Genomic DNA, 13,756 nt, shown 5'->3' on the forward strand with positions numbered 1-13,756 from the left:
ATCGCCTCGTTTCTTGTCTAAAATTAAATTCATATTTAGTTAAATTAAGGTTTACTATTCAAAAATGTTTATGTTGACCATAACTTGTCATACAATTTTACAAAATTAAAATTTTAACTACTTTATATTCACTATTAAATTAATAGAAATATTGCACTAAATCCAACTTTCCAAATATCTTTGATTGTACACTAATATTCCAAACTATTTCAAGATGCAAGTTCTGTAATTTATACTATTTATATCTTCAGATTATATATTTAATTTTTTTTGATAAAAAGGTAAAACATATAAAAATTTAATATATACATTTTACAAAAAAATTATAATAATTTATATTGTATATATACATGCAACATGATTCAGTGACTAAAAATCTAAGTTTTAAGACCTAAGTACATCATATTTTTGTCTTATTTTAATAGCACAATCGCAATAAATTTCATCTTAGGCTGTTTATATTATTTACACGTATTAAAAGAATTAGATAAATTACACACAGTGTTCATCCTAATCATTGGTTCATTCTGTATAATTCCTGCTTTTATATGGACGGAAATAAAATATATTTATTTTTACAAACCACCAAACGTGAAACATTAAATGCCCATGAATTTTTACGCAGTACAACACTATCAGAGGAACGAATGACGTATATTCGTGTTGGCAACACTGTATGGAATATGTGAGCGAGAAAGAGCCCCCATTGCTTTTCGATAATGAGTTCACCTGACAAAACACACACAACCTCGGAGTCGTCTGGAACACTGCCACTCTCAGTGGCCTTTAGAACTTTTCTGTCTGAATGACAATGTCGTCTGGTCTCATCTGTGAACAGATATGACAAATATATTTTATTTTTCCCAATAATACTCTTCATTGAATTTCATTGTAACTAAAAATAATCAAAGGCAGTTTGTAAGTATTTAATTTTTCTGTCATATTCTAAAAATAACAATACATAACTTGCTCAGTTGGTTCTGTATTGCATAAACAATAAACCATAGTTCAGTGATACAAAAATCAGTAACACTAAGTTTCGAAATTTTTCAACTGATCCCTTGAATGAAATAAGATGAATAAGTTGAAAGAAACAAATCATACCAGAGCGTTGTGGACGCAAAAGTCAGGAGTCACACTATGTTGTGTGTCAACTCAACTAAATCTTAAACGTGCACTGAAAAAAAAAATAAAACACAACACTAATTATTACAACTGAATTAGAGAATAAAGGTTACAATAGATCTGCATTCGCCGACCAATCACGTAGAACCGCTTTACGGCCCTCATCAATCGATCAAATTGTTATAGGTTAGTTATTCACCTGAGCAAGAGATAAGATTTCAAATCTCGAAACGTAGTATTACTGGTATATTGCACCACTGAAAAATTGTAAATCCTATTTCCTTCACAATCATTCCCTCATCAAAAACAATAATACTGTGAAGGAAACAGAATTTTTTGCGGACATTTGCCATTGTTCAGTATTACAAAAACAGCCATGAAATGCAAATGTCCGGAAAAATCCTGTTTTCTTCACAATCCTTCCACCGTCTAAAACAAACCTCAAAAAATAATACTGCCACATAATAATACCTAATTAGCTGTTTTTAATGCTTCCTACAAACAACAAACTATTTTTTTATATTCAATGTAGTTCAATGTAATTAAAACTAAAAAATATCCTTTAACTGAAGTATCAGTCCAATGCGCTAAATTACAACTGAGCGCCAGATAGTTTGGAACATTGGTTCAATGTTGTCACCAATAATGTTGTAGGAGGGGGGAGGGTACAGATTTAACTTCTGTATTGGCACTTATATGAGAATGCTCAGTCTAGTACTTTCTTTGGACCGTCGTTTCATCACTGACCCTTTCCTCATGGTGGATATTACTCAGTACGTTGACCTGGTATTATCCTTTACTCATTCGTTTGATTGAATAAAAATAAAAAAGATACCGTGCTAATTTTAAGCCTTTTCGAAACATGTAACGTACTTTTGTTTCTTAGGATAAGACGCTGAGATATTTCACTTCGTCCTAAAAGGACCTTTGCACTCCTTCCGGTGTGACAGGACATTCTGGATGGGTACAGTTCGAGGACTTAAGCTGCGCGCGTGACCTTGAGTGTGTGGTGATAGGCAGGAGGAGGGGGTGGCGGGGTAGCATTATGCGCTGCGTCCCGAAAACATTTCCTGTGACACATGAGTAAAACCCTCCTTTCAGGAATCGTATTGGCCCAAATAACTCTTCACACTCGCTAAAATCAGTCTGTTTTGTGACAGTGCTGATTGTGGTGGAATTAAATAATAAGAGAATACCAAATAATAGCAATAATAGGAAGTATCCTTGTTTTTCAGTTGGTATAGTGTTATTTAACGTGTTTTTGAAAGTAACGTATTTGTCAATACTAATCTGCAAATCGAAATCATGGGTTTAAAGTCGTTAAAGAGATTGTTGCGCCTCCATTTCAGCGGCTAGTACGTAAACGCAACCCGCCACACAGATAGCGTTCATTTGTTTAAAGGGTAGTATTTGGGCCCTACGAGCACAGCTAAATTCCTCCAACTGTAAGATTGGGGGAAGGGGTCACGTCTTTAATAGAAGGGGATGCCAGCTCTGTACAGCCTCTTCCAGTCAAAGCGAACACCCGCTCATATTTAGGCCATCAACAGCCCCACTTAGGGAGCCCCACCAACTCCAGGGCAATTATCCTTCACAGTAGACTAGACCTATAGATCTACTCTTGCACTCCAATATCTCTAAATTTGCTGTTAGTGATTTGCCGCTCCTGGACATCCATAGGAATGACCAGATTTAAGTGACGCATCGATTCTTGCTGTGTCCAGTGTAGGTTCAACTGGAAAGTATAAACCAGCCCAAAGCAAACCATCTTGGTTTGTAAAATATTTAAGTCAGTACCAGTTTATTTCATGTATATAGTACTGCATACATTTTAAAAACATTTGAATGGCTGAGCGTTAGTGAACACTCGTGGGGAAGGACAAAATAAATTCTATATGTCTGTCTATATGTTTGTCTGTCGCAAAATATCGCAAAACGAAATGACCTATACACTTGAAATTTTGCGTGCACATTTATTTTATATACATTAAGTCCGATGATGGTGCATGTGACGTCATGAAATTTTGTTGAGCGTTAGCAAAATATTGTTACATTATTGTAACGGATAACCATGATAGCAACGAGAAAATAGAAGATTAAATACTTTTTTAACGGTGTTATATGTGCGAATTAACACTTTTAGATTACATAAAACATATTTACAAACAGTTATGTAAATAATAATTCAGCGCGTGCTGCATTTCGTTATAAGGACACCACATTTGAGTGCGAGCAACAAACATTTATAACTTGGCTTGGTGTCTTTGTTGCCAAGGCCAACATGTGTGGGTTGCCGTGAGCGAATTCCTCACTAAACAGGGTGAGGTCGTATACAGTAATTGTTACACTGCTTATAGTATAACACAGTACTGTATATTCTCTCACAAAATATATATCCTAGAGAGCTAAAACTTAGTAACTTTGCCTCAAACTATAATTTAAGTTACAAAGTTTTGGAACGTAAAGTCTGCTATACACAAAGAGTAAGATTCGATAAAATTAGAAGTGTTTGAATAACTTAAATGTGTAACACTCCACTACACTTTCTACCTATTCGTGAATCGAAAATGCCTTTCTTGTGCTGCCTTTACAAGTGTATGGACTAATGACGACACTTTATTGTTATAGTGGTATGAAGGATTGTAGGTATTCGAATTGGAAAAATTCTGTTAATGAATTTTCAAGTACTATTGACCTCATAACGTTTCGGGGTCATTGTATAAAATTACTTTATGAGATTTATAAATGAAATCCACTTATGATATATATAAATAAAAATAAATGGTAATTCAAAAAGAGCGCCGGTTTTGATATATCAAATTAAGATATTTATTTTAATGAAAATCTGAAATAAATACATAAATTTGTTCATCTAACCTTCCGATTTCATGTATGAAATATAATGTCTTGCATGTTTCCTCCTCTGCATGCTGGCACGTAACAACTCTGTCTATGAAATTAGCCATGACTGCACGACAAGTTTCCACTTCAATTTGGCCGACAACCCGTCGAATTTCCTCCTTCAACTCATTGATGGTTCGGGATTTATTGGCATAAACTAATGACTTTAGATAACCCCAAAGATGAAAGTCACAAGGTTGTTAAGTCACACGACCTTGGTGGCCGTTGATGGTCGGAATTACGAGAAATGACGCGATCCTGAAAGCCGTCACGGAGCAACACAATTGTTTCACGGGCAGCGTGGCAGGTGGCACCATCCTGCTGAAACCACAACTGGTCAATGTCTATGTTATCCAAATGAGGCCACATAAACTCCCCTAATCATCGTACGGTATCGGTCTCCATTCACTGTCACAGCTTGCCCTTCCTGATCTTCAAAAGAATAAGGGCCGATGACGCCGCCTGACCAAAAGCCGCACCAAACTGTCACTCTTTGTGGATACATTTCCCTTTCGTTAATAATACGAGGGTTTTCTGAACCCCAGATACGGCAGTTCTGTTTATTAACCAATCCATTCAATTGGAAGTGCGCTTCATCACTGAAGATGATATTCATTGCGAAGATTTCTTCCTCCTGCGAATTTCTCAATACCCAATCAACAAACTGTCGTCTCTTCTGGTGATCTGCCACTTTCAATTGTTGCGTCAGCTGAATTTTATAGGGGTGATATTGAGATCGTACCGAAGAATTCTCCGTACAGAAAAACATCTTAAACCCAATTGTTGATAACGGCGACGTATTGATTTTGCTGGGCTAACAGCCACACTGTCACGAACCACCTCAATGTTCTGTTCAGTTCGGGCACAACGACGACGTCCAGAACTTTTGAGGTCGACTGTTGTACCCGTTTCTTGAAACTTTTTCATGAGTCTGCGAACTGCTGATTCATTCGGTGCTTCATTACGTCCTAGAGTACCGCGAAGTCGCCTAACAGTAGCCGCATAACTCTCTCCACTCTGATGAAACGTTTTCACTATTAACACTCGTTGCGCACAAGTAAACTTCTCCATGGTTAGACACAGAATGCACTAATGAGAGAAATATCAGCTGCGTCAACAATCGGAATGTAGTCATAAATAGAATCAAGGTCAAACATTGTTACCAACCGATAAAATAAAATTTACGGGTCTTTTCATAACCGGCGCTCTTTTTTAATCACCCATTATAATAAATTAACATTTCGTTATACAGTAATTTCCAAAGATAACTGCAGAAATTTTACATAGGTCAGATCATCATACATAAGCAAGTTCCGAAAATTCTCATGTTTCAGACGCCTTAAATATTCATGATATTGCAAGCTACATTACACCACCCAGCTCAAGTGAAAGGAACCACAGAAAACCTGACATACTTTACATCATCATACGCAAACAAGTTCCGAAAATTCTCTTGTTTCAGACGCCTTAAATATTCATGATATTGCAAGATACATTACACCACCCAGCTCAAGTGAAAGGAACCACAGACACTTGGCATACTTTACATCATCATACGCAAACAAGTTCCGAAAATTCTCTTGTTTCAGACGCCTTAAATATTCATGATGTTGCAAGATACATTACACCACCCAGCTCAAGTGAAAGGGACCACAGAAACCTGGGATACTTTACATCATCATACGCAAACAAGTTCCGAAAATTCTCTTGTTTCAGACGCCTTAAATATTCATGATATTGCAAGATACATTACACAACCCAGCTCAAGTGAAAGGAACCACAGAAACCTGGCATACTTTACATCATCATACGCAAACAAGTTCCGAAAATTCTCTTGTTTCAGACGCCTTAAATATTCATGATATTGCAAGATACATTACACCACCCAGCTCAAGTGAAAGGAACCACAGAAACCTGACATACTTTACATCATCATACGCAAACAAGTTCCGAAAATTCTCTTGTTTCAGACGCCTTAATATTCATGATGTTGCAAGATACATTATACCACCCAGCTCAAGTGAAAGGAACCACAGAAACCTGGCATACTTTACATCATCATACGCAAACAAGTTCCGAAAATTCTCTTGTTTCAGGCGCCTTAAATATTCATGATATTGCAAGCTACATTACACCACCCAGCTCAAGTGAAAGGAACCACAGAAACCTGGCATACTTTACATCATCATACGCAAACAAGTTCCGAAAATTCTCTTGTTTCAGACGCCTTAAATGTTCATGATATTGCAAGATACATTACACCACCCAGCTCAAGTGAAAGAAACCACAGAAACCTGACATACTTTACATCATCATACGCAAACAAGTTCCGAAAATTCTCTTGTTTCAGACGCCTTAAATATTCATTATATTGCAAGCTACATTACACCACCCAGCTCAAGTGAAAGGAACCACAGAAACCTGACATACTTTACATCATTATACGCAAACAATTCCCAAAGATTCCCTTGCTTAAGACGTCTTATACACTCATTCCATTATCCTGCCCAGCTCAAGTAAATGGTACTGCAGAAACTTGACATAATGTAATCGATTTTTGTAATAAAATTCCGGAAATTTTTCTTTTTGTCTTTTGGATTTTTACTGGCTGAGCGTCAGCGAAGCCCTCACTTGAAGGGGTGAAAAAATTCATTTCTGTCTGAATGTATGTCATTATGTTCGCTCGTTATCTTGAGAACCAATTTCATATCTATATAAGCAACAGTGATTTTGATAATTTTTGACACTCCATGCAATTAAGATGAGCGTTAGAGAACCTTTTTACATTGGTCTTATGGGTAACCATGATGATAGCGAGGAATCCGCAGAATAAATAAATTTGTTAACAAACTGAGTACAGTCATAGGTCATTGAATATGTGATAAAATAACACACGTAGTCTAGTTGAATTTGCACTAAATTTCACATGCAACCTTAACATGTGGAGTCCCATATTCCTACGTTGTAATTGGATTATTTAAATAAAAGTTAATTTTTAATTACCTGATAGAAACATTCAAAGTTTTTGGAAGGCCTTGCTCTAACCATAGAATAAGATGTACATGTACATGTCACCTGATATATAAAAGGCATTGTAGCCATTAATCTTCAATACTTTTGTGTTTGAACTAACGTTAACATGCATCATAATAAAAGAAACATTAACTATCGTATTATTTGAGAACTAATACACGTTTTCTTTGTGTGCTGATTTGATTAACAATATTATATCTCAATTCTCTATCTGCACATTATCAAATATCTGTGTAATTATTCTAGACGTAGGAATAGTTGTTAAACTATCATTATTATGTTCAAAAAAAAAAAAAAAAAAAAAAAAAAAAAAAAAGGTGGTTGCCTTTTGGAGCCATATTAATCGAGACATTCTTTTCTCATATTAGTATCAATCAATGTTTTAGTGTGTATGAGTGTATGAAAAGACGGAATATATGGATTGATACACCTGATGACGAGTTCTAGAATTATTGGTTCCAGTTACTATTAGGTAGTGAGTTTTGAGTGATGGTTTAATTTAAGTCAACTTAAAATAATGTTTTGATGATAAATTTCATATAGTTAATATCATTCTTGGATATTTGTATATCCTGAGATACAGGAGAGGTCCCACAACACATTAAAAGTTCTATATTGTAAGATACACCATCCCTTGTGCGACTCATTTGTTGAAGTCACCACACATTTAAGGATAATCTTGGAACACAGATACACTGTTATGAAAGTTTACTTAGTTGAGGAGACAGCCACAGAAAAGAGGTGAACAGACAGACCGTTACCGAGTCTCAGGGTTGCAAGGACACTGCACAGTGGCTGATCAATACTGAGGAGGACCTCTCGCCGTATCTCAGGGAGGCGGTGCGAGTCTGGGTCACCGAGAGTTGCCTCCGGGGAGTCTTCCTCCAGCAGATACACAGGGCCTTCTGGAAACTCTCCCTGAAGTTTCTTGACATGAAGCCGTACACGATGGGATTGACACAGCTGGAAAATCCAAACAGAACAGTGAGTGATGATGAAGAGTCATGATCAAGAGCCTGGATCTAGATAGAAGTGATTGCTCTCCATCTTACCTGTTGAAGTAGGCCATGAGTGTGAAGGCCGTATACATGTGTTTAAGTATACTCCCCGGCCTTTCACTGTCCAGGATCTGCCATGCTGTTAGGCAGTTGTCGATCAACATAGGAGCCCAGCAGATCACAAACACTACCACGATCATCACCAGCATCTTCACGACCTGCAACATTCGTGCACCTCTGTTACATTTCTTTTTATCAGCATTTAAGTATTTACCGCATGTATTTTCAAGATCTATTGCATTCTTAAACCTCTATTATATATGAGTATGTCACCAGGTCACAGGTAACCTCGACCACCATCTTTAGCTACAACAGTGAGAAAACTAACATTATATTGCAAGTCCGAAACATAATTAATACTCTTATATCGTTACAAGTTTATTTTACACTTAGCCTATAACGAATACTAGACTTTTAGTCAGTATCTTCTTGATCTGAATGACTCGTACTATTAGATAGTTATCTAAGGGCATGTTGACAACGGCTGCCTAATAACAAGCATCTTCAGCATTATATCTTTCTGCTAGGCTCGTAAACCTCTATTATATATGAGTAGGTCACCAGGTCACAGGTAACCTCGACCACCATCTTTAGCTACAACAGTGAGAAAACTAACATTATATTGCAAGTCCGAAACATAATTAATACTCTTATATCGTTACAAGTTTATTTTACACTTAGCCTATAACGAATACTAGACTTTTAGTCAGTATCTTCTTGATCTGAATGACTCGTACTATTAGATAGTTATCTAAGGGCATGTTGACAACGGCTGCCTAATAACAAGCATCTTCAGCATTATATCTTTCTGCAAGGCTCGTAAACCTCTATTAAACCGTTTCTATGGCATGCTAACAACGGCCGCCATATATCAAACATTATCAACAACGTCTCGTTCTACAATAATCGTGAACCTCTTTGTTGTCAACCAACATATTAGCTTTGTAGAGGTCTAAAATCATCGCGATTATTACTAGTACCTTTCCGTATTCAACTTTCATGAACTTCTCTTATGCAGATGTCGATTGTCACACAGTTTTACAGATGAAAAAACCACTAAGAACCATCACCAGAGTCTTCAAAATCTAAATAAACTTCTTGGTAGGGGACATGTTTCACCTTAAATATATAACAAATAATAATAGAATGTGTTATTATTTTATATTATGAAATACTATCATTTCTAGATATTTTGCAAACATTTATACACAAAATAAATGTTATTGTCGAAATTTGGATTAACCTAATCTTAAAGTAACTGGTAGCCTATTTGTTAAATTATAAAGATACGCGGATTTACCGGTGAATACTATTAGGATTATTTTTGGTTGTCTTCATTGTTGCACGGTAACGCTTACTTGTTCTGAGCTTGAATTTAGATACCGTTTCGAGGGGTGGTTTTTTCCCGCCAAAAAAGCGGGGTGGCGCCCCCCTGCATTTATGGCCAGGGGCATTTCAGATTTATACTTTTCCGAACTCCCATCACCGGTTTTCACACATGTCTTGGTGTGAAAATGCCGGTTAAAAATGTCCATGGCCAGAAGTATGGGTATTGGTGGCGCCCTGAATTTCTGACGAAAAAAGGGAAACACTATCCCTCGAGGTAGAATCTAAATTCAAGCTCAGATTACGTAAGTGCTCGAAAATGTTAAATTATTAAATAAAAAATTACTGGAACCAACGGAAAAGGAATCATAAATAAATTGCTGTAAGTGATATGATAGCAGCGGAAGCGTTATCCTAATCAGCCTTTTACTGGCAGCAATGTGAGCTGTCAGCGTTATCTAATCTAAACAGGCCAGCGTTATCTGTTTATTCCAGCGGCAGCTCTGACTATTGCTACTGTACAACAATGCAGACACCCAACAACAATCCAGACTTATACTTATATTTTTGTTCCCTTTACCAATATAAAAATCAAGTATTTTTTCGTTTTAACGCTAAACTTTATTATTACAAAAAGTAGTCAAATGTATACTCTACCGTTGATATACTATATTCTGATCTTATATACAGGGTGTAACAAAACTCGCTACACAAACTTTACGATAGTGTTAAATGGACCAAGAGGAGCTAAAGTCTAAACTGAACAATGATCTATTTCTTTTTGTTTACCACCTGTCTATGTGCCAATGGCGCAGTGTAGCGGGTACGGCGGTTATCGCAAGATAACCAGATCAAGCAACGTCGAGCGTGGCCGCTGCTTGGACAGATGACCGCTAAGCGATCCTGTCCTTGCAAGCGGCCCGCCTGCCCGGCTATTGGTGGTGGTTCGGAAGTCACCATTTTGGGGAGTCGGATGGCCCTATGCTGCTAATGTTAATTTGATCAAGTTTGTGTACATTTTTCTAAAAAACTATATAAGATGTCAACATGATTTTTTTGTAGTTACTTTTATTAGACTTTTATTAAGATTTTGACTCGGGGTTTTTAAGTTATTCAAAAAATTAGTATGGTTAGGATTTTTTTTGTAAATACATTCAAAAAAGTACAGATTTTTTGTAAAAAAGCTGTAATAAAAACATTTTTTATGAGAATTTTGCTAAAAGCCCGGGTCAAAGTGTGCTCCTTAATTTTCCCATCAAGTTCAAAAAAAATTGTAAAGATATCTTTATTGGTTCCTGAGAAAAAGGTACATAAGTGGAAAAACCTAAACTTTCGGGAAATCGCATTTAAAGTTAAAGCCTAGTCTAATGCAAAACATAAACCTACCTCAGTGCATTCCAGCCCCATATGCTGGATTGTCTGGATCTTCCTCTGCCTCATACTCATATTCCAAACGCCTTTTTGCTAATGTAGAGCTTTGTCTACACTTTCTCTCTAATTCTTCTATAGCTTTCTGAGCCTTCTTGCGATTCTTGCTTCGTCCAGTTTTTTAAGGGCACTAACACAGTTCACTCCAGGAACAATGCCTAGATTTGCTAAGACTTTACATCTGGCTATGTTTCCCAAATTAAAACAAGCCAAGGCTTCATACGCACCAAACTCGAGTGTATTCCTCATCACAAATGTCCTTTTTGGAATGCGAGACCAGATCATATTATTAAGAGACTCGCTCGGAATTTGAGTGCCTCCATGCAAACATTTCTTCAGAAGTTCTGGAGACGCTAAATCTTTGAAAATAGGTTTTATTTCAGACATTACAGTGTCAGGTAAATGAAAATGAGAATCATGATCATAAATGTCCTTATTTTCTTTTGCTTTCTGAAACTTGCACATGCTACTTGTTCCTTTGGGGCAAAGTTCGTGTGCTGGATGTTGGTTACTGGAGCACAAATGAAAATAAACAGCCCATACGGCTTCTTTCATCTTTTGTAGGCTACTGGTATTTCGTCTGATGGCTAATCCGTAGTAAATTGCTATTTGTTTGATAGCAGCTCCAGTAAGTCTTCCACGACCACCTATTGCTTTGCCGTCAGAGAGTTCTTGCTTGCCTTTTTTTGTTTTTTAGTTTGAGAAGGCGAGTAGACATCCTTTTTTGAACGTGCCCGACACATTCTAATTTTTCAATTATAAATTCAGGCCCATGTGGTTTCAACTGCGATACAGTAGAGTAAGACGCAGTGTCACCATCACCAAAATAAATTTTTTGTACCTGACTTTATGTAGTGTTTTTGACCGCCTAAAAATATCAACCACTCCGGCTACCTCCATACCTCCGCTGGATCCCATGTAATTAGCTGCACAGCTACCTAAATGTTCTTTTTCAAACCTCTTTGGGCATCTGCAATGATTATATAGTATTTGAGCATCTATTACTTTACCTGTAGCAACACTAATTGCAGTCACAACTCCATTTTGTGAGGTATGGCCTCGTCTCTGCCAAGAGCCATCCAGTGCAACAGTTATATCCCTAGACTCATCACTCGCATCATCATTTTCACTAATTACTACTTGTACTGCTTCTTCTGCTGATGTTTTCATAGATTCTAAGCTCACTTTCCTTGGTAGCATTACAAAGAACATTATTGTAGTACTTGAATGAAGCTGGAGGAGGCATGTTCATTACTCCACAAAAGGTTCGAGCGCCTGCTCACCTACGCCAACACAACGAAAAGCGTAGGCTAACCTAACATTTATTTCTCCCTTTCCTGTGCTTAGTGCTGGGCTGTTTGATTCTTTCACACTAAAATTACAGTTAACACACATTATTTCTACTGTGAAACCTAAGCCTAATCTATCTTTTGCAACAAGATCCAGTTTTGCTCCACAATGTAAACATACAGCTATTTTACCAAGTAAGTTTTTGAACAGTCCTCAAATTGACCAAGTCATATATTTCACCATTACCTAAATAGTCTTGGTAGTATGCCAAATTCTCACCAATTTTTTTCATACTTGAAGAATTTTGTTGAGGTACATCACTTTGAGGTGGGGTAGGCCTAGGAGAAGCACTAAGATCCACAGAATCACGATCACTTCCAGCACTTTCATCATTATTTTCTTCACGAACAACCACAACCTTACGATTACCTAGACATATAGACTTACGCTTTTTATACACTTTAGATGATCTAGGCATTTTTACTAAAAAGTAATAAAGCAAACTTAGGATGTCACTAACCAATTCAAATCAACAACACCTTGAAACTTATCAGAATAAATATTAATAATATTAATATAAAAAATAAACAACAAAACAGCTGTATTGTTGGGTGACAGCTGAGTTAGTACCAACCTCAGAAAATAAAATCACTGTACCACAGCGCTTACATAGTACTATAACAAAGTTAGACATTTAGCATGACAATGACAGCTTGTTGCGACAAAACCACCGAAAAACTCTCCATGTATTGCTTTATAAAAAAGTGATGTAAATTGAGTTTGACTCAACGGATTTGCATGAAATTTGTTTTTAAAATAAATAGGAATATATTTAAAACTAAATTTAGCAAAAAAATTAATAAAATAATAATTTTTTTGTATTTTGTCCTTTTTTTTCTTTGGAATGTACTGATTTTCATTGCGAGTAATTAGTTTTTTCCTATGATTATTATAAGTTGGTAAAAAATATATTATTGAAACCATTGCATGTCATTTTTCGACACTAAACTGAACATCAGTTCATGTTCCACTAGCTAACACTTTCATATATTTCATTGTTTTGCTGTATTTAACTTTTTATGTTGGCTATACTGTCTAGCATCTGTATTTCAGGTTACTATTATTGTTACTACTGTCAAAAGAGGGATGGGAAAGCGGCTTTTAAAATTTAAAATCTCTACTCAGGTTAAAGTAAAACTTGAGGATGGTAAGGGAGATTTGGTGGGCGGGTTAGACTAAGTGAAGCCTAATATTCAAAAACTGCAGACCTATTATGAGCCTGGCTTATAAGGAGAAAATGTGCAGAGTGTTGAAGAGTTGAGAAAGGCAATATGGGCAGTGTACTTTGACACGATGTCATCAAATGATAAACCTACTCATCAGCTATGCCCTAAAGACAATGGAGACATGGTGTAAATATAACCTGAGTTTACTGACCAATGAAATGTATGACCATGATAAACATTTTCACATCCCTGAGTGTGTTATGTGTCTTATAAAATCCATATTCAAAGACTTTTCAGAAACCAAACTGTTGGAGCGATGTTTGAAAGGGAAAACTCAAAACCAAAATGAGTCATTGAATAGTGTTATTT

The 13,756-nt window shown here is 36.5% G+C and overlaps 1 protein-coding gene across 1 annotated transcript; it reads right to left on the bottom strand.

The window, feature by feature from the left end:
* Positions 1-319: 319 nt before the first annotated feature.
* LOC124356205 (somatostatin receptor type 5-like) lies at positions 320-8,272 on the bottom strand. The gene is made up of 3 exons (XM_046807388.1): positions 8,112-8,272; positions 7,821-8,022; positions 320-828 (listed from the first exon to the last, which is right to left on the bottom strand). Exons 1-2 carry the CDS (start codon positions 8,264-8,266, stop codon positions 7,827-7,829), a joined length of 351 nt encoding a protein of 116 aa, XP_046663344.1. The 5' UTR covers positions 8,267-8,272; the 3' UTR covers positions 320-828; positions 7,821-7,826.
* Between the last annotated feature and the right edge of the window lie 5,484 nt (positions 8,273-13,756).

This window comes from Homalodisca vitripennis, chromosome 2 (genome assembly GCF_021130785.1).
Source record: "Homalodisca vitripennis isolate AUS2020 chromosome 2, UT_GWSS_2.1, whole genome shotgun sequence".
In the NCBI taxonomy this organism is placed as follows: Eukaryota; Metazoa; Arthropoda; class Insecta; order Hemiptera; family Cicadellidae; genus Homalodisca; species Homalodisca vitripennis.

Bases quoted from the DNA above. Each gene is read 5' to 3' on its own strand.
- LOC124356205 (XM_046807388.1), bottom strand. From the start codon at position 8,266: ATGCTGGTGATGATCGTGGTAGTGTTTGTGATCTGCTGGGCTCCTATG. The intron at 8,023-8,111 runs GTAAGATGGAGA...TGGATTTTCCAG, and splicing joins CTCATGGCCTACTTCAACAG to CTGTGTCAATCCCATCGTGT.